This window comes from Vicia villosa, linkage group LG2 (genome assembly GCF_029867415.1).
Source record: "Vicia villosa cultivar HV-30 ecotype Madison, WI linkage group LG2, Vvil1.0, whole genome shotgun sequence".
NCBI lineage: Eukaryota > Viridiplantae > Streptophyta > Magnoliopsida > Fabales > Fabaceae > Vicia > Vicia villosa.
In genome coordinates, this window is record NC_081181.1 from 189,815,705 (window position 1) to 189,837,153 (window position 21,449).

General features: G+C 33.6%; 3 protein-coding genes across 3 annotated transcripts; 1 reads left to right on the forward strand and 2 right to left on the reverse strand.

Moving 5' to 3' along the window:
- Positions 1-1,549: 1,549 nt before the first annotated feature.
- On the reverse strand, positions 1,550-3,812 carry LOC131650928 (uncharacterized). The gene is made up of 4 exons (XM_058920628.1): positions 3,728-3,812; positions 2,387-2,901; positions 2,219-2,308; positions 1,550-1,843 (listed from the first exon to the last, which is right to left on the reverse strand). The coding sequence occupies exons 1-4, from the start codon at positions 3,810-3,812 to the stop codon at positions 1,550-1,552; spliced, it is 984 nt and encodes a 327-aa protein (XP_058776611.1).
- A 2,169-nt stretch (positions 3,813-5,981) lies between these two features.
- On the reverse strand, positions 5,982-7,421 carry LOC131650929 (uncharacterized). The gene has a single exon (XM_058920629.1). It carries the CDS (start codon positions 7,419-7,421, stop codon positions 5,982-5,984), a length of 1,440 nt encoding a protein of 479 aa, XP_058776612.1.
- A 10,347-nt stretch (positions 7,422-17,768) lies between these two features.
- LOC131650930 (F-box protein At3g60790-like) lies at positions 17,769-19,028 on the forward strand. Its single transcript, XM_058920630.1, has 3 exons — positions 17,769-18,032; positions 18,536-18,886; positions 19,002-19,028. The coding sequence occupies exons 1-3, from the start codon at positions 17,769-17,771 to the stop codon at positions 19,026-19,028; spliced, it is 642 nt and encodes a 213-aa protein (XP_058776613.1).
- The last annotated feature ends 2,421 nt before the right edge of the window (positions 19,029-21,449 follow it).

Genomic DNA, 21,449 nt, shown 5'->3' on the forward strand with positions numbered 1-21,449 from the left:
CATATGACTAAGTTACAGGACAACTTTTTGTACTGTCTCCTGTTTGATATCTGATGCACAGGACAAACAATTTTATACTGTCTCTTGTTTGATATGCTAATGTACTGGACAAAATCATACAAAATTTACTCTAATACCCTTTGTAATGTTTAACATTTAATTTTTCACTATGTAAAGACACAAAATATATTAAAACCAAATCATTACAAAGTATATCATAAATTAAAAACAAATCATTAAAAAAAATACATAAAATTACCATCCAAAACATAGACTAAATAAATATATTAACCAAGTCTAATGTTGATAGAGTTCAAAAGAAATCTTAATTAAAACATAATCTTCAAATGACATCATCAAAATTTTAAATTTTATCACATTCTCATAATCTTTCTCACAAAAGACATTCTTTGGGAACCTTCAAACTCCCAAAAGAATTTTTCATACTGCTGATTTTGAGAAAATTTAATCACCAAGTCAATTTCCCCTTCATCAGTTAATCCCAATTTTTTAACCTCTTCAACCAAGTCAGATTTTGAAGGATCTGGCTTTGAAGGATCTGGAAGTTTGGCTATAACTTTAGCAAAATCAGTCGTCACAACTTCCATTTTGCTATTAAAACTCTCCAAAAATTTAGTGGCTAATTGATCACGTCGAGGTCGCTTCAAAGATGGTCCTGGAGTTATATTTCCATCAGAAGTTGGTGAATTATCATGTTGGTGCACAGACTCATCATTATCACCAACTTGATTCTCAGTTGTTTCATTTTCACCTCCATCATCGGCCCTACGACCATTTGCACGATCTTTTCCAAAAATAGCTTGCAATCTCTCAAACTCTTTAAACTCTTTATTGACATGATTTCCAACTTTGGGATGTTTCTGCAAGAAAAATATATATTTTCAAATGAATAAATTATTCATAAAACAAAACATTGTATAAAGTATATGTTAAATACCTCCAAATATTGAGATAATACTTGACTGCTGTCGCAAATGACACATTTTTTTGTATCATCCCATCCAAATCCACTAGTGTTCATCATGTCAACAACATCATTCAGCTTTGTTGACCACCTCTTCATCTTGTTAACTATTTGTTTCACATTGATAGCTATTCCTGAAATTTTATTTTTCATTCTCTTGCAAACTTCTTCATGAGTTCCAGTCTTGAATGTTCTATTCTCTCCTTTGTTTCCAGCCACCACCATCTCTTCTAATATAGTGAGTAAAGTCTCTTCTTCAATTGTACTCCAATTACGTCGGACTCTAATGTTACTCATTGATTGCTCACTTATAATGCCATCTTCATTTTCCATTTCTAAATACCAAAAAATTCAAGAAAATTGTAATAACCAATATCATTCGCAAGTGCAACAACAGAAAATAAATCTAATAAAAAATCATAAAAAGATATTGACAATCACATGATAATAAGTTCAGCTTCATTCTAAACATAAAAGAATCTAAAAAAAAGATTATGCAATCATATGGTAATAAGTTATGTATTCATTCATACCCAAAATACATATATAATAAACTAGTTCTATCTAATGCTTATGTCTATTCCTCCATTCTGTAAACATTTCTTGAGCATGCACATCCCTCCTTTGAGTCCATTGATTACTAGGTTCAATAGTTTCCACTATATTGATTGTTTCTTCTCCTAAAGGTAGCTCATCTTCTGCAAATGGAGAAAATTCTTCTGGATCCATTGCCATGTTCACACGGATGAAGTTATGCAATAAACAACAAGCAAGGATCATTCGACATTGTGTTCTAATAGGATAAAACGATGGGCTTCTCAATATAGCCCATCGTTTTTTCATAAGGCCAAAACATCTCTCTATCACATTTCTCGCCCGAGCATGCCTATAATTAAACAACTCTTCACGATCTTGAGGTGAACGACGACCAGAACCCCACTCTTGCAAATGATATCGTTTACCTCTATATGGGGCAAGAAAGCCTTCACCATTAGTGTATCCACCATCAACAAGATAATACGAACCTAAAATATTAACAACAACTCATTGTTTGTAATCATGTTCAAACAAACAAAAAAGAGAAGAAATTGTCATACCAATTGGAACCCTTAGTCCATTTTGTCTATTTATTGCATCACGTAATACCCTAGAGTCTGAAGCCGATCCTTCCCATCCTGTTAATACATATATAAATCTCATATCCCTAGTACAAACACCTAAGACATTTGTTGCAAGTCCACCTTTTCTCGTACGATATCTAGGTCTGTCTGAAACACTCGGTGTCACTGCTATGTAAGTCCCATCTAAAGCTCCTAAGCAACCCTAAAATTTCAATATATGATCCAGATTAGTTTTCTTAACCAGAAGAATATATTAAGATAACTAGGTAAAAATTATTACCTTAAACCATTTCCATCTTTCATCAGAGCAATCTTGAGGTATAGGTTCTGGTTTGGCAAGTAAATCATTTCGTAATCTCAAAACTGCGGCCAGTACTCTATGACAATATCTGCTAATTGTTTGTCCTGATCTAGACAATCTAACTTGAATACTTCTATTTTTTGTGTGATGTGCGAGTATATTTAAAAAAATTGCAACTTGTTCTTCAACACTTACTTGTCCAAGTTGCACTAATCCTCCTCGTACCCTTAAAACCTCACAAAGATGTGCAAATGTGTTTCTACACATTCTCAATTCCCATATGCAATGAGAATCACTCGTACTAGTAATTGATTCCAAAACATCCCTACGTGACTCGTACCTTGCTAAAACTCTTTCATTCAAAGATCTTCTCTCATAATTATCACTTAAAATAAAATTCAAGAAAAAAAAACCAACAACGTGCATGGCCAAAATCTGAATATACATCCTCCAAACAAGAAGATAATGAAAATTTTGGTTATCATCCATTTCGACTACATATAAAAAAATTAAAAAATTAATGATGAATAAAAATATAAAAAATTAACTAAATTCAAAATATTTATTAGTTATTATGTACATGAAGAATGCTAATGTTTTCTTATATTAAAATATTGAATAAAGAAAAACATGAAATGAAATTCTTCTTCTTTGTATGTGCTAGCGGTGGTAACGTTTTTGTTTCGTATGTGCTACTATTATTTATTTTGTTTACTAAAACAATATGAGTGAATGACCACATCATGGAAAAGGACAAAAAAAAACTTAGAAAACACATGGAATAGAAATATTGTATAATAAATACAAATCACAGTTAGAGAAGAGTTAATAAATAATAAAGAAAATAGAGCAATTAATTAACAAAGTAAAGTACCTGGAGAATAAAGGAGGTGACCACTTGCTTGATTATGGAGTTTGTGACGTCTTCAGCCGTTTATGAGAAGAGGCTTTAGGTTTTAAGCGCAACAGTGTTTTGCCGAATATAAGGATCTGGAGGTTAATTTAGTATTTTTATTTATTTGTACGTGGAACAACATTTTGTCCGACACTTAAGTGAGTGACAAAAAAATAGATAGTTGTCCAGTCCCTCATTCCTTTATTTGTGCTGTCTTTTATTTATTTTTTAAATCAAACGGTGGACAAATAATTTTGTCCTGTCCGGTCCCTATTTTTTAACAAATCAAACGCACCCTTAAGCTCGTTTGGGGGAGCCAAGTGCATGTCGGCGTGTCGCTAACATCTATCGCATTTCTGGGCATGTTCTTTGGCGTCTTGCTGCATGATCGGCCAATAATATCCGTCCCTAAGGGCCTTTCTTACCAATGATCGGCCGCCGAGGTGCTAGCCACTGATCCCCTCGTGAAGCTCCTGTAGTATCTCGAGCGCCTGTGAAGCGTCGACACATTTAAGGAGGGGGATGGAGAATCCTCGTCGGTACAGCTTGTTTTCCGCGACAGTGTACAGGCAGGCCCGCCTTTTGATCGTCGACGCCTCCTTCTTGTCGGTTGGCAGCTCATCCTTCGTAAGGAAGTTGTATACGGGGGTCATCCAGCAATGGTCGTCGCCTATGGCGAGCACCGGTAGGTGGGACGTGCTTTTGTCTACGCTCGGCCTTGACAGGATTTCCTGAATCACCGACTTATTTCCGCCTTTCTTCCTCGTGCTGGCGAGTTTGGATAAGACGTCTGCTCGGGAATTGTGTTCTCGAGGGATATGCTCGACTTCTTCCCTTGCGAAGTTTTTCTTCTTATCTTTGACGAGTGCGAGGTATTCGACGAGCACGTCGTTTTTGGCTTGGTAGTCACCGTTGACCTGGGAGGCGACGAGTTAGGAGTCAGTGTAGATCTTCACCTCTCGAGCGCCCACATCTTCGGTCAGCCGTAGGCCCGCCAGGAAGGCTTCGTATTCGGCCTGGTTGTTTGACGTGGGAAAAGACAAAAATAAGGACACCTCGATGATAAGACCTTCGTTGTTTTCTAGAATATTGCTGGCCCCACTTCCCGAGCTGCTGGAGACGCCATCTACGTATATGGTCCATTTATTCTCGACGGGAGGAGGGGAGGTGGCGATTGAAGTCATTTCAGCGATGAAGTCGGCGAGTGCCTGGGCTTTCAGTGCCTTCCTGATTTCGTACTGGATGTCGAATTCGGATAGTTCGAGGGACCATTTTAGCATTCTCCCGGCCATATCTGGTCGGTTGAGAAGCTGTTTGATAGGTTGGTCGGTCCGAACGATGATGGTATGGGCGAGGAAGTAGTACCTTAGTCTTCTGGCGGCTGTTATTAGCGCCAGTGCGACTTTCTCGATTTGTTGGTACCACACCTCGAGTCCTTGTAAGGCTTTGCTGGTGAAGTACACGGGTTTCTGCCCGTCATCAGCCTCTCGGATCAGGGACGCGTTGACCGCTTCGTGGGAGACGGCTAGGTAAAGGTAGAGAACTTCGTCGTTATCCGGTCGGGAGAGGAAGGGCGGCTCTGAGAGGACTTGTTTGAGGTGGGATAGCGCTTGCTCGCATTCCTCAGACCATTCGAAGGTTTCCTCCTTGCGTAGTAATTTAAAAAATGGAAGAGCGTGCTGGGAGGATTTCGCGACGAAGCGGGAGAGTGCCGTGAGCATCCCGTTTAGGACTTGGATGGATTTCTTATTATTAGGAGTGGGGAGTTCCGAGAATGCCCGGCATTTATCCGGGTTGGCCTCTATTCCCCTTTCGGTTAAGTAGAAACCGAGGAACTTGCCCGCCCAGACGCCGAAGGTGCATTTTTCAGGGTTGAAGCACATCTTGCAGGACCTGGCCTGCTCGAATACTCGCTCGAGATGCGTGGTGTGGTCGGTGTCCTCTCGAGATTTGACGATCATGTCGTCCATGTAAACCTCGAGGGTGTCACCGATCTCTCCTCGGAACACCTTGTTCATCATCCGCTGGTAAGTGGCTCCGGCGTTCTTGAGTCCAAAGGGCATTATGTTGTAGTAGTAATTGCCTGACTCGGTCATGAATGCCGTGCTCTGCTTGTCGCTCCTCGCCATGGGGATTTGGTTGTAACCTGAATAAGCATCCATAAAAGACAATAGTTTATAGCCGACCGAATTGTCGACCAGCCTGTCAATGTTAGGCAGTGGATATGCATCTTTGGGACATGTCCGGTTAACATCAGTATAATCAACACACATTCTCCATTTTACATTAGATTTTTTGACTAGTACAAGGTTTGAGAGCCAAGTTGAATACTTGGCCTCGGAAATAAAATTTGCCTCTAGGAGGTCTTTTACAGCTTTCTCGGCAGCCTCCACTTTCTCGGGAGACTGCCGACGCCTACGTTGAACTACTGCTCTTGCGGCTGGATCAATGGAGAGGGTGTGGCAGGCGACCTCAGGGTCGAGTCCGGGCATCTCAGCTGCGCTCCAAGCGAACAAGTCGGCGTTGGCCTGAAGGGAGGCCACGAGCTGCTTCCTCGGTATGTCTGGGATGTCTTTGCCGATCTTCACAACTTTCTCGGGGTTGTCGCCCAGAGGGATGAGCTCGAAATCCCCGTCCGGGATAGGTCGGATCGGGTGAGCTGTCTTCGGCTGTGGCTCTTCACCATTCTTCAGTTCTTCTTCCGTGAACCGAGCGTCGAGGTCGACTGAGCTGACGTTTGTCAGTGACCGCTGATCTTCCCGAGGAGGCTTGTCTTCGGCCCTTGGTTTCTTGTTGGAGCTGGAGGGGGGCGATTAGCTGCAACCCCTTCATTGATGCGTCGAATATCCTTCTGGCTGCTTCGATGTCGGCGTTGATGGTGGCCACTCGTCCCCTTCTTGTGTAGAACTTCATTTTCAAGTGCACGGTCGAGGGGACGGCAGTGAGTTCGGCCAGAGTAGGGCGCCCGATGATGCAGTTGTAGAGGGTTTTACAGTCGATCACCAGAAACCTTGTCTTGACCTGTCTGGAAGCTTCGCCTTCCCCGAAGGTGACGAGCAGTTTAACGTAACCCCACGGTTTGGTGGTCGTCCCGTTGAACCCCTGGAGGTCGGAACCCACATATGGGGCGAGGTGCGAGTCGTCCAGCTGGAGGGTCTGAAAGAGGTGAGAATACATGATGTCGACCGAGCTTCCCTCGTCGACCAGGATCCGGCGGACGTCAAAAATCGCCATTCTTGCCCGTATGAGCAGGGGGATTGTGGCGTTCGGAGCTCCGCCGGGCAGTTCTTCCAGATAAGAAGTGATCGGGTCTGATTTCCCCTTGAATTTCTGTAGGGTCGGGCCGAGGTCTGAACTGGCGCTGATTAATTCATCGAACTTCCTCTTCACTGAGCTGATCGTGAGGGAGCCGGGATCCCCTCCATTAGATATGACCATCGCGGTTGGGAACTCCTCCCAGGTGCTGAGGGCGGATGTCACTCCAACCGATGGTATGAAGTCCTCTGGTCGGGTGACGGACAAAGCTACTTGCAGTGGCCCACCATCTGGCGAGTTACCCTCGTCAGAGTTCCGTGAGTCGTCTCTTCTGGACGGGTCTCCTTTCTTTGTGTACTTCGAAAGGCGGCCTTCTTTAATCAGCGTCTCGATTGCATCTTTGAGATGTATGCACTCCTCGGTCAGATGCCCATGGCTCTTGTGATACTTGCAGTATTTGGATTTGTCGGTCCCCAACCTGGTGGGATTTGATTTTGGGGGCCTGATGTTAGATTTCTTGAAGTCGGTGCTTTTGCACTCGGCTAGGATTTTCTCGCGTGAGGCGTTCGGAGGGGTATAGTCGCTGAACCGGCCGGCTGGCCCCCTCCGTTCTTTCACGTCGTGGGACCTGTCGTCCTTCCTTTTCTCCTGTCCCCAGCGCGAAACCGAGTAGTCCTGGCTCGAGCTTCGGGCAGCATCATTCCCTCTAGAGGCTTTAATGGCAGTCGTTTCGCCCTCTTCGAAAGCGATGAAAGCTTGGGCTCTTCGGAGGAGGGCGTTCATGGAGTGCACCTTTTCGATCTTTATATCCTTCTTGAATTTGCATCTGGGGAAGAGTTCTCGCTCCAGGAGGTATCTCTTCATATAGTCAGTCGTCTGCACCTGGACGGCCTCTTTGTTGAATCTGTCGAGGTAATCTCGGAGAGGTTCGTTGGTACCTTGGAACACAACCTCGAGGTTTGCCTCAGACTTCGGCTGCCGACGGGAAGCAGTAAAATGGCTCAAGAAGAGTTCCTTGAGTTCGGTCCAGGAATGGATGGAGTTGGGAGGGAGATTCCTGTACCAGGTCATCGCTCCTTTCCTGAGTGTGGTCGGAAAGATGCGGCATTTGATGGACCCGTGGACGACGTGATACTCCATGGCGACTTCGATGTTTCTGATGTGATCGTCGGGGTCAGTAGTTCTGTCGTATGGATCCAAGGTCGGGGGCTTTTCCATCCCCCGCGGAAGACGAACTCTTCGGATGCTTTCGGACAAGGGGCTGCAAAAGTCTTCCTCGTCGCTCGCGCTTGGAGAGATCGAGCGCGTGATTCGCCGGGGATTTGCCTGCGTTTTCCCTAGATTCTTGCGGTTGTCACGGGCGGGGGAACGTTCGCGGGGTTTCAACACAGTCTTGGAGGGTCCCCGGTCTTCTCGTTCGGGAGAAAGGCTCTCGGTTTCTGCTGCCTCAGGTTTCTGATTTTTCCTGCTCTTTCGTGGTGGAGAGCGGGAATAGGATCTCTGACGGCGTGACCTTTTCGGCGGGGAGCGCGAAGAGGACGGGGAACACCGACGGGTCCTCCTCGGAGGGGAGCGTGAGGAGGAGTAGGAGAGCGACCGATAGCGTCTCCGCGGGGGGGGGGGGAACGATATCGTTGCCTCCTCTCTAGTTTGTCAATCCGGTCGCCCTGAAGTCGGATGAGGCGGTTGGTTTGCTGCAGTTCTTTGAGCAAGAAGAGGGTTGTGGTGTCTGCTTCCTTGCGGGTACCGACTTGTTCCTGGTCCTCCTCGTACTGAGTCCTTTTCCTCTCAGACGAGTGGGTGAAAGAGGAGGCAGGTTGCCCGTCTCTGGCGTCAGTCTCGTTATGAATTCGAGTCAGCTCTTGCCCGTTCTGGGGTGGAGGCTGCTCGTTCCGGTTGTTCTGAGAATGCTCGCTCCTGCCGGGTTGGGAGAGTTCGTGCCTTGGTCTCCCTTGACCGTCAGCAGTGGGTGGTGGTCCCTCCCGTCGGTGTCGATTCTGTCCCTCGGGGGTAGTGTCGTGGATGAGAGGATCGAGCTGGAAGGGGTCGGGACCCTGGTTGGTGTTGCCGGCCATGATGATCTGAAGATGGATTAGCTTTGATCTTTGTTCTTTAAAGATGGGGAAACTTGTTTCCCACAGACGGTGCCACTGATCGTACCTGATCAGAAGGATCGTCAAGGCCTGCTCGGATGGATCTTCGAGGAGTGAGAGAGGGGGTGTACCTGCAAGGTACTCCGATGCCAAAGTGAGAAGAGGAGCAAAGGAGAGCAAGTACAAGCTAAATGTTCGAAAGAAGTGAATACCTGACCCTCTAGTGAAAGAGGGTATTATAGCCCCCAGCGCTGGGCCATGATCTCGCTATTGGTTTGGACTTCCAAGCCCATTTAGGAGACTGCCAGGTTTTCTGAGCGGAAATATCGGAGGTGCGTGAGTGCCCTCTGTCCTGGTTAACCGCTCCGAAGTTTAAGGGAGACGCGGTCTTTTATGGACCACATGGACTCCGCATTATTCGGGGGGTTGGATATGAAGGAGCCCTACGAGGAGTAAGGTCCTCGGCGAGGGTGATGCTCGCGTGGAGCAGGGTCCTCGGTTCAGAGAGGATGTTATCGGGGGACCTCCTTGCTGGGCGCTTGGTGGCCCGAGGAGCGTTCCGCCGAGGATGGTGGAGATGAGCATTCTAAGTCCAGTTAGAGAGCGCAGAGTGGTTTGGGCTTCTAAGGCTAAGTGGGCCGAAGCTACATTGGGCCTAATCTCGGCCCAGTCCAGAACAGTATGGTTCTTCAATCGTAAACATCCTGCTTCATACGATATATGTTGTCTTTTTGTATTCATATGTGTCCAAAATATTGGTTAGAATCGATTTGACATGTTGGTTCAAAGCTTAGACGCAGGGGTCGAAGGTTGCCATTCTTAGGGCACTTTCACGACCAAGCACTAGAACTCCATGTTGTAGGCCGTTTCAGTGCAAGATGACCACGCCAATGGATTCGCAGACTCCGAAATAGGGGGGTAGGGTGCCTTGGACGCGTTTATTTTTACTATTTTTCAAGTTTGGATGCCAGAGTTGATCGGAGAGGATAACCGGAGCAACTGTTCCGGCGGTGGTGATTTTCCCAGGCTGTTTGACGTGCGCGCGTGGCATATCTGGAGGATCCCATTGGCCAGTCAAAAGCAATACACCTTCTCTCCATCTTTGATCGGCAGGTCAAAATTTCCAATCCTTTCTCTCTCTTTCTCATTCGCTGTGCAGACTTGCTTGGGCCCAGCGTTTGACTTCAACCATTCACCAGGTTTTATTATTTATTAATTTCAGTTGATTGCAGTAATAACTAACCAATTGCAGCGTGGTGGTGGGATCTATTGTATGTAAACTAATGGTGCTGGGTTTGATCCTGGCAAAAGGACTTACTTTTTATGATTTACAAACCAAGCGGATCCAGTGCATGCCTCCTCACCCAAATACGATACACCCTCAACTTCATACCATCAGATCCACACTCTGGTTGATCCAGCGCCCAGGTATACACATGCCCACCATGGACGTCCAGAGCACGCCACACAGGATTGCTTCCCAGGTTTCATTTAATTATTTTATGATTATTTATACAATTACATAATTAATCTTAGTTAATTTTAATAGATTTCTTTGTATATAATAATTTTAGTTTGAAATTGAATTATTATATAATTAGGATATAATTAATATTAGGACTATTTCCCGATTATTCGATTATTTCGATTAATTTATTTAATCATCTTTAATTATAAAAATCATAAAAACCCTAAAAGGTTATCAAGTATTAGGGTTTGCCCAATCCCACTGGCAATTTGGCCAAAATATTAGGATTTAATTTATTATTCGTTTTGACTAAAGCTATTGGTCACGATGGTTAATAATCAATCATTCAATCAATTAAGTTCAATTAGGGTTTATTTTGCTAAAAGGTTTTAACCATCTTAATGGTTACGTTGATTAGCATGCTTTATCGAATTCGTTATTATTCGTAATCGAATCTATTGATTATGAGGGGTAACGATAAAATTAATAATTAATTAAAATACATCTATTTGCTATTAGTGATAATCGAACCTATCGATTAGAATTGTTAGCAATCCCCCACTAATCTATTAATTATGGTGATTAAACCTATTGATCATTGAGATTAATAGTGCATATTAAAAATCAGGGTTGTACGTCATCTTAAAACACTCATCTCTTCAATACTGCCGAATAAGGCAATTCAAAATGCCTTGCAAACCACAAATCTCAAAACTGCGATAAGGTAATTCAAAATACCTTCAAACAACTTCATATTTAAATCTAAGGCGTACAACCCTGCCCCGAACTACGTAGACTCTGATCCTCCATAAGGAGGTACGTAGTCACTTGGCAACAAGGCGAGTCCCCTTCCCCAAAATCTCACTTTTCCCCTGTTCATTTCCTTAGCTATTAAATCTTAATATTTTAGCCATAAGCCTTTACCTTAGATGCAAACCTTAGGAAAGGGTTAAGAGTGCCTAACACATTCCCTTGACCTGATTATAATAATCTTACCCAGATCTTTATATTGCGTATGGTTTCCTATTCGCCCTGGTAGAATAGGTGGCGACTCTAAAAGTTTAATTTTTAGGACATGTTGCTACAGATTGAAGAGTATTTTTTTTTTTGTATAGAAAAGATTTCTATGTAGAGTAGATTTGAAGTCATGCAATTTCTCTAACTGACATCAAAGTCCTATCTTCTGCCTAAATTAATATTGGGTCGGGTATTTGTCTTGATTCTAAGGTTCATAGTGGTTTTTGGCTCTCTCTTGATGTCTTCTAATTTTTTATGTTAGTCTTGAGTGTCTTAGATCTAGCATGAATCCTTAGGTGAGGAATCTAATGACTCAAGTGTTTATTTTTTCGAATTCCTCCAGGGTCTTTAGCTACTCTGGTGCTACTATGTTTTCTTTTTGTTTTTCTTGTTGCTTTTTTCTATTTTATCTTTTATTTTGTAGTATTTTTGGTGGTCTATTCAGCACTCCTTGTGCTGATAATAAACATTTTATTTTCTTTAATAATTTTTAACTCTTTATTAATATATTATTTTAGCATTAAAAATACACAAGATGAATATCTCTTCTTTATTTTGAATTTTTTAATCAACATGGACTAAATTATACTCTCATCTTATTTTGAGGCGTTTTTCGTTAAATTCTACACACTTATTAAAATAAAGTTAAATAGGTTTATTAGTAGTAATACAATAATTTCTTTTTTAACATTGATAGGTGAAAAAAGATATTGATACAAACATTATTAAAAGATTAACTCGTTAGTAAAATTGAACTTTAAAAGAAATATGAGTCTTGCTAACCAGTGCTTTCAGGATAATGGTTAAGCATTCTAAAAAAAAATATATTTTATAGAAAATTTAACATTTCAATTTTCGAGGCATTAAATATGCAGATTATCGAGATAAATTTACTATTTTTAAAATCTTAACTATTATCCTGAGGAGATTGGTTAACATTTCCAAGAAATATTAGTAACATTCAATTTTGAGAAAAATACATTGGTTTGACTTATTACAAAAATTTAAAAAAATTATCTTTATTTAAAGAACCAAGAAATAATTTTCGTATTATTTTAATTAATACTGTGTCAAGATAGAGGATATATACACAAAAAATAATAAATAAATGTATAAATTCAGTAACATCGGCGGTGTTAGATATAGTATTAATATTTAATGCCACATCATCTTTTTGTTTTATTCTTAAAAAAAGTTAAAATTTAAATTAATTTACACTAAAGGTATTGGTACCCAACTAAAATTCATGGGTATCAAAGAATTTACCTTTTTTATTTCGAATATTTTTATATTGAAAAAATATTCCTATATATTTTTAATTACAAGGTCATAATTATATTCATTATCTTAAACAATTATAAGATAAGAAAAAAAAAATAGCATGTGAATATATACAAAAAGGTAAACAAAACATAACGAAAGTGGTAATAAATATATACCGCGAGATATGAAGAAAAAAAATCAAATATTAACCTCAAATTTAACGTATGAAAGCAAAAAAGATATTAAGTTTAAAAAAAATTAAAATATTAACTAATTACTAGAGTTTAAAGGTAGTGCACTGACAGTGTATACTAACTTTACACATACAACCAATCAAAATCCTTACATTTGTCATGTCATATTAGTTTTTTAAAATTAAAATTGTGTTTTAATTGGATACATGGTTGTGATTGGTTGTCAGTGTAAAAATATTTTACACTGTCAGTGTATCCCCTTTTCTCCTAGTTACTAACCTTCAACTTTGAAAAAAATATTAATAACATTCAACATTGAAAAAATACAATGTATTTGGTCTATTAATAAATTAAAATATTTTTTTTATTTATTTTAGAAAAAAATTATATTGTTTTAGTAATATTCTTAATTAATAAATAAAAATAAATAAATATATTGCTTTAATAAATAAAAATATATTCATGAGTAACGTCAGGTGTTAGATATAGTTTTTTTTTTTAATTTCTTTTAAAGGGTACTTTTATATTGAAGAAGTATTACTATATATTTTTAATTACAATGTCATAATTATATTCATTATCTTAAACAATTACTACTATTAGATAAGAAAGAAAAAAAGAATAGCATGTGAATATATAAAAAAGGTAAACAAAACATAAAAAATAAACGAAAGTGGTAATAAATATATACCCGAGATATGAAACAAATTAAATATTAACCTCAAATTTAACATTTGAAAGCAAAAAATATATTAAGTTTTAAAACATTAAAAAAATAACTCATTACTAACCATCAACTTTGAAAAAAATATTAATGACATTCAACATTGAAAAAAATACATAAAGTATAATAAATAAAAACATATCATTTAAATATAATAAATTAAAAATTATATTTTTATTTATTTTATAAAAAATTATATTATTTTAGTAATATTTTAATCAATATTTAGTCAGTCAGGGGATTCATAAAGTATAATAAATAAAAACATATCATTTAAATATAATATACACGATTGAATTACTAGTTTAAATAAATTTGATTTTTTAATTTATTTGATAATTTATGAATCTAATTTATATAAAATTTAAATACATTAATTATTAAATGAACTAAAAAAATAAAACTTGTTTATAATAATTAAAAGTGGGGTGTACTTTTTGTTTTTCTTGTTGTATATTTTGCTTTGTAGTATTTTTTTTTGTGGTTTATTCAGCACTCTTTGTGCCGACATTAATCATTTTTATTTACTTCAGTAATTCATCTTTTTATTAATATATTAGTTTATCGTTAAAAAATGCACAAGATGAATATATCTCATATTATTATATTTTTTTAATCAAAATGAACTAAATTATACTCTAATCTTATTTTGAGACGTTTTTCGTTAAATTCTACGCACATATTAAAATAAAGTTAAATAGGTTTATTAAAATACTTAATTAGTAGTAATACAATAAAAAATTATATAACAGTGGCAGGTGGAAAAGATAATGATAAAAATATTGTACGATTTTAAAGGTAATTTTATTATTAAAAAACTTAAAAGATTAACTGGTTAGTAACACTCAACTCTATCTGAAAGAAATATTATTAACATTTAATTTTGAGAAAAATACATTGATTTGACTTATTAAATAACTGAAAATAAAATTTATCTTTAAACATAAAATGTAATTTTTATAATATTTTAACTAATATTTTATCAAGTCGGTGGATACACAAAGATTAATAAATAAAAGTGTATCGAGTTACGTCATGTGTTAAATACAGTATACTTTTTTTTTTTTTCTTTTTAAGGGGTAATTTTATATTGTATTCATGATTTAAAAAAATTATAAAATAAAAATTGAATGGCATGTGGATATATACAAAAAAAGGTAAACAAAACATGAAAGCGGTAATAAAAATATACGGTGAGATATGGTAAAATTCAACTTTAAAAAAAATATTAATAAACGTTCAACATTGAAAAACATACAATGTATTTGGTCAATTATGAAAAATTAAAAATCAAATCTTTAGTTATTTTAGAAAAATATTAGTATATTGTTTTCGTAATACTTTAACAAATATTTAGTCTGGACATTCATAAACTGTAATAAATAAAAGTGTTTCCAGTCAGAATAGATATAGTATATACCATTAATCAATATTTTAAATAAATTTCTTAGATGTGTTTTATGCTATGTTATTTGTAAATAAAAATATAATAAAGTACTTTAACATAATTTAAGAAGTAAAAATAAAAAAAAATTATACGTGTAAGAAAAAATTATACAATTGTTATATTTTTATTGAAAAATAATATCAACCACATTTAGAAATTGCACCTAATTATTTTCCTTAAATAAATTTGATTTTTATATTTATTTAATATTTAATATATCTAATTCATATATATCCAAATACATTAATTATTAAATAAATTAAAAATATAAAATTTGTTTAATAATATTACCAAGTGGGGTGTACTTTTTGTTTTTCATGTTGCTTTTTCTTGTTGTAACTTTTATTTTGTAGTATTTTTTGATGGCCTATTCAGGATTCCTTGTGCTGACAATAATCATTTATTTTATTTTATTAATTTTTATCTCTTTATTAATATAATATTTTATTATTAAAACAATACACAAGATGAGTATATATCTCTTTTATTTTGAATTTTTTTAATTAAAATGGACTAAATTATACTCCGGTCTTATTTTGAGGTGTTTTTGTTAAATTCTACACTCTTATTAAAATAAAATTAAATAGATTGATTAAAATACTTTAATAAGTAGTAATACAATAAAATAGAATTATTTAATAGTGGTAGGTGGAAAAAGATAATGATACAAACATTATACAATTTTAAAGGTAATTTTATTAAAAAGAACTTAAAAGATTAACTCGTTAGTATATTCAACTTTGAAAGAAATATTAATTTTCAGAAAAATACATTGGTTTGATTTATTAAAAAATTGAAAAATAAAAGAACAACTCATTACTAACATTCAACTTTGAAAAAATATTTACAACATGAACATTGAAAAAATACAATGTATTTGGCTTATTAAAAATTAAAAATCAAATTTTAATTTATTTTAGAAAAAAATTATATCGTTTTTTTAATATATTAAAAAATATTTAGTCAAGTCAGAGGATTCATAAAGTGTAATATATAAAAGTGTATCTAGACACCTCAAATAGACAAAGTATACACTATTCAATCACTATTTTAAATAAATGAAGATCCATTTTGGTCCTCACAAAAACACAATCGAAATTAGTCCCTCACAAAAAAGACCCGATTTAATACCTTATAAAATTTAACCGGACCATATTAGTCCTTCTATTAATATTTTTATCAATTCGATTTTTAAATTCTTGTAAACCGTGACTGGATTGCCACATTGACTTTTATTTTTTATTTTTCATTTTTTAAATACTAAATTAAATTTTTATTATAATTTCATTTTTAAACAATTTTAATTTAATAATATCAAAAAGCCAAAATTATTTTTTATCAGGAATCAAACTCAAGACTTTTAAACAATATTTTAAATCTTTACCACTAGGTCAATATGCATTCATGACAAATAAATTCCAAGATTTTTAATAATACTAAATAATTATAAATTTAAAACAAAAATTATAAAATTTATATCAATGGGGTTTCGAACCTAATTGGTTTAATAATTTCAAATTATACACCAATTTAAAAATAAAGGTTATTAAATGTAAAACCTCGATATATTTAATCAATTAGAAATAAATTAAATTATATGTAATTGAAATTAAATAACACACAAATAAATATTTACTTATTTCAAACTAATTCAAATGAAATAATAATTAATTAATTTAATAGTAATTCAACTAATTATTAAAATATTTAATCAATTTAAATTAAACAATCAATTAATTTTTGAAATTATGTTGTTAACTCAAACTAGTGATCAATTAATTTATTATTAATTCAATCAAATATTAATTTATTTATTTATATTTGGTTAATTATATTTAGGATTTATATTTTATTAATTTTATTTTTAAAATTTTGTATTATTTAAAGTTAGTAAATATTTTTTTTTGTTATTTGAAATAAATAAATATTTGTTCTGAATTATTAATTAAGTATTCATTATTAAGAATATTAACAATACAAATAGATTTGTCTATTTGTAAAGTGACTATCATTTAACTTGAACGAATTTGAATTTGCGATCCCATTGGTACAAATTTTAACTTTTTTTTTTAAATTCAGAACTATTTAATATTACAAAAAATTATAGAAATTATTTGTTCAGAATGTACTTTGGACTAGTGGTAAGGACTTAAGATATTGGTTAAAGGTCCTAGGTTCAATTCCATATGAAAAATAATTTTGGCTTTTTGATATTATGAATTCAAAATTGTTTAAGAATGAAATTATAATTAAAAATTAATTTAGTATTAAAAAATGAAAAATAAAAAATAAAAGTCAACGTGGCAGTCCAGTCACGGTTTAAAAGTATGAAAAAAACCGATTTGAAAAAAATACAAACAGAAGAACTAATATGGTCCGGTTAAATTTTGTAAGGGATTAAATCGAGTCTTTTTTTTTTTGTGAAGGACTAATTTGGATTGTGTGATTTTTGTGAGGGACCAAAATAGGTCTTCACTCTTTAAATATTTATTAAAAAAAAATCACTATTTTAAATAAACTTAATTTTTTTTATTAATTTGATGATTAATGTATCTAGTTCATATATCATCCAAATACATCAATTATTAAATGAACTAATTTTTTTTTTTATAATAGTGACAAGTGGACAATTTTTTTCATTCCTTTTAAATGACATATTTATTTTAAAGAAATATTACTAATTATTTTCAATTTTAAAAGTAAACATAGAATATATTATTTTGATTAAAATTTTAATTATTTATGGTAAATTAAAAAGTGATAAAATAAGAAAAACTAAATAGGATATGATTATATACAAAAAGAAAACAAAATAGCTTTAAAAAATTTAAAACTTATATATATATATATATATATATATATATATATATATATATATATATATATATATATATATATATATATATATATATATATATATATATATATATATATATATATATATATATATAACCTCATATGGGTAGCTAAGTTCATTGAAAAAAATAAACTAGAGAAATAGAAGAATGGAAAAAGAAAAAATGAGATTTATAAAGGAAGAGGAAGATTTGATCAGCAAACTTCCAGACGTACTTCTATCTTCTATCATTTCTTTACTTCCTCTCATGGAAGGTGTGAGAACTAGTGTGCTTTCAAGACGATGGGAAACAATGTGGAAATGCTCATCTCATATGAGCTTTGATCAAAGAAAAATGTTGAAGCTTTTGATTGAAAATTACATTAGAACTTCTGAACCAACCACACGCCTTAAAATGGCTTTGGGTCGTAAGGTATATTTTTAGAGATTCTATGTACAAGTATTTATGTGATATTTCTTTTTTTTAGGGTTTTGTAATTGTTGTTCATGACAATTTGTCTAACTCTTTATGATGAAAAAATAATTATGATTTCAATTTTTTTCTTGATTTTTCCATCCCCTCTAAAACGGTAGTTAGATTAATCAACAGATAAAGAGTCTTGAGATTTGAAGTTAGATTAGTGAAAGAATTTAGATTTTGTTGGAGACTCGACAAGAAGGGGTTTTAGGGAGTTAATTATATATATATATATATATATATATATATATATATATATATATATATATATATATATATATATATATATATATATATATATATATATATATATATATATATATATATATATATATATATATATATATATATATATATATATGTTAAATTTTCAAGTGATATTCAATCTTAAAGGATTTTGATATTCTATAATCAATCTTTCTCTAATATTTATTGTTTCTCAAATTTGTGCATGACAGATGTCTCCGGAAGATGAACAATATTTTGATTCAATTGCTCAAGCAGCCATATTAATTACATCAATTATAGATAATCACATTGGTCCTTTGAAAAGTTGTAGCATTCGTCATTTAGTTGAGAGTTGTGCAAGTGGGGATGTTGTTAGATGGATGAGAAAGCTTTTGGTGAAAGGGGTGACAGAGGTTTCAATGGAGCTTGAATCCTTTGATTATTGTCACCAAATAAAAGATATATCCTTAATGGAAGTTGGGTGGAACCTTAATATTCCTTTTGACATTTTCTCTAATTTCAAGGTTCTTAAGTTGAAGAACTATCGATTTAACACAATACCTTTTTCAAATTCTTCTCAGGTTCTACAGACTCTTACTCTTAATAATCTGGATATTGAATCAAAAAAATTTCAAGAGATCCTCTCTCATTGCTCATCTCTTGAAAATCTTATAATTGAAAATTGCAATTCATTAGGATTCAATGTTAAGATATATAGTCTGAGTCTAAAATATTTTAGAGTTTATGACATGATAGTGCAAAATCTTTTAATTTCTGCCATTAACATTGAAATCATAGAGATCGACTCTGTTATTTGTAATGTTGGAGAAATTATTTTTGAGACCCCAAAACTTCAGATTCTCAATGCTTTTAGTGATTTGGAAAAATCTGGACACTTTTTGTCTCTCTATGGAAATAAGCTTTTAGGAACAAGGGATATCAATAAAAGATATCAGATATTGGTGAGTATTTCTTTTATACTTTACATTGTTTTATTTTTGTCAGTTGATCAATATAAATCTTATATAGTGAATGCATGAATACATTTCATTTCTTTGATATTAACAAATGTATGGTCCAGTATGTAAAAAAAACAAATGATGTTGTTTTACAAATATTTACTTTGAAAAAACAAAATCTTTATTATGATTGAGGTTTTTTTTTCCTCAAAATTATATGGTAAAAAGTAAATTTTTTTTAATACTTATTGTGAGTATTTATTATCAATAATGACAAGTCACTGTAATAAATAGCAACCTAAGAATCTATCTTTATTATTTACGATTTATCTGTAATTCATAGAATTAACATTACCACATATCTTAATATTTAATTATATTCTTTTTATAATTATTATTTATTGTCTTAGGGTTCTCGAGGTACAAGCATGGAAAGTATATTTCACAATTTGGTTACCCTTTCCCTTGATTTAGATTTGGAAAATAGTATTAATTCAATGGCTCTTTATTCTGCCTTGAAGTCCTGCCACAAACTGATGAATCTTCAAATTAATAATAAGGTGCGTTGAGAATTGGTTCACTCATAAGTTCACATCTACTTTTATTTCATGAGACATGAATTTTCTCTTTTCTTTTAGGTAAACTTGGGCAAAGAAATTGGAATAGATGATCATAAAACCAATGATTGTATGCCTTACGACGAATATATGTTTTGGCAAAAAATGGAGCCATGTGAGTGTATTAATCATCAACTAAAGTCTGTTTGTTTAAAGGGATATAGAGGTGGAAAGTTTGAATATGAGTTTGTTAAGTACTTAATAACTAATAGCCAAGTTATACAGAATATTATCATATGGTTTGTGGATGACTCTTCATGGGTTGAAGTTGTTGCAACTACATGTTTATTATCATATCCAAGAATTTCTCCCAAATTATTCATTGATCTCAAGCCTGGAGTGGAGTATATAAAAAAATATGGTGATAAATTTGAAAAGTGGGTTGTAACCCTAAAATAAATGTGAAGATATGGAATAAAAGAGCATATTTTGGTTTGGAAATAATATCTTAGTAGGTTGAGCAACTCTTGTATTTTTTCGGCTTGAAAGGAGAATTCTATTGTATGTCTGCAGCAATAAAGGTTTTAAAGTCTTCAGCCTTATTTCTTTGGTGGAGTGTTCTTGGTGCTTCTCTGGAAAGATTTATTTTATTTGAAGGTGATTCAATCGGGTTGAGACCAAGCATTTGCCTTCTTATATGTGATGTATTGTCATTGTTGGTTTTTTGAACTATTTTTGGGATTTTTGTTCTCTTTCTTTTACTATTTTGTTTCCTTAGTTGCTTGAATATTGTTATCTTCGTTATCTAAGTGTCATCAGTACATTATTACTTGTGCTATATAATAGTAATGTTAGTTGAATTTTGGTGATTGTTTTTGCCCTTTCTTTTATATATATATATATATATATATATATATATATATATATATATATATATATATATATATATATTTTAATAAAAAATATGTTTTCTACTAAAATCAAAATGTCCTTATATCTTATATTATAGATGAGTTTTAAATATTCAAGTTTTCTTTGGACATATCTTTATTACATTATAAACTCATGGTGTTTTTTATTTACAAGATTTATTTATTACATTTTTTATTTCGTTAATAAGTATATTTAATTTATAAAAAATAATCATGTGTTCATTCTGTTTATTTGAGCTGGAAATTAATGTTTCACTAACAAATTATTGTATATATAATTAGTTACTGAAAATTTTAAATAATAATTATCATAATTAACAAAATATAATTTAATAACATTATCATTTATTGGTAAAATGTTTTAGTCAAACAAAATCAATTCTCAACACATTGTTTGTTTAATATATTTTACAATAAATAATAAATATTTTTTAAATACATATACTCCTTCTGGTTAAGTTCAATGATCAAAATTCAAAATAATAAAATAAAATAAAACCTACAAAGACATAAGAATAAAAAAGGAAAACGAAGAAAAGATATATGTAGTTTAAAGTATAAAACTCCAAGAAACTTTAGGAAATTTTAAAGGAATTACTTTCACCTTCTAATTACTTATTTTAGTGTTAATACTTATCCTACTCTAATTATTGTATGCATTTATTATTATCTTTTATACGTATTTTTTATTAATGC

What these genes read in the sequence shown, in the direction of transcription:
- LOC131650930 (XM_058920630.1), top strand. Translation starts at nt 17,769, where the DNA reads ATGGAAAAAGAAAAAATGAGATTTATAAAGGAAGAGGAAGATTTGATC. An exon ending in AAATGGCTTTGGGTCGTAAG is followed by an intron (nt 18,033 to 18,535) that starts GTATATTTTTAG and finishes TGTGCATGACAG; the next exon opens with ATGTCTCCGGAAGATGAACA. An exon ending in CTTTTTCAAATTCTTCTCAG is followed by an intron (nt 18,887 to 19,001) that starts GTTCTACAGACT and finishes GCAATTCATTAG; the next exon opens with GATTCAATGTTAAGATATAT.
- LOC131650928 (XM_058920628.1), bottom strand. Translation starts at nt 3,812, where the DNA reads ATGTGTCGACGCTTCACAGGCGCTCGAGATACTACAGGAGCTTCACGA. An exon ending in AAAGATGGAAATGGTTTAAG is followed by an intron (nt 2,309 to 2,386) that starts GTAATAATTTTT and finishes TTGAAATTTTAG; the next exon opens with GGTTGCTTAGGAGCTTTAGA. An exon ending in GTACGAGAAAAGGTGGACTT is followed by an intron (nt 1,844 to 2,218) that starts GCAACAAATGTC and finishes AATGTGATAGAG; the next exon opens with AGATGTTTTGGCCTTATGAA.
- LOC131650929 (XM_058920629.1), bottom strand. Translation starts at nt 7,421, where the DNA reads ATGAAGAGATACCTCCTGGAGCGAGAACTCTTCCCCAGATGCAAATTC.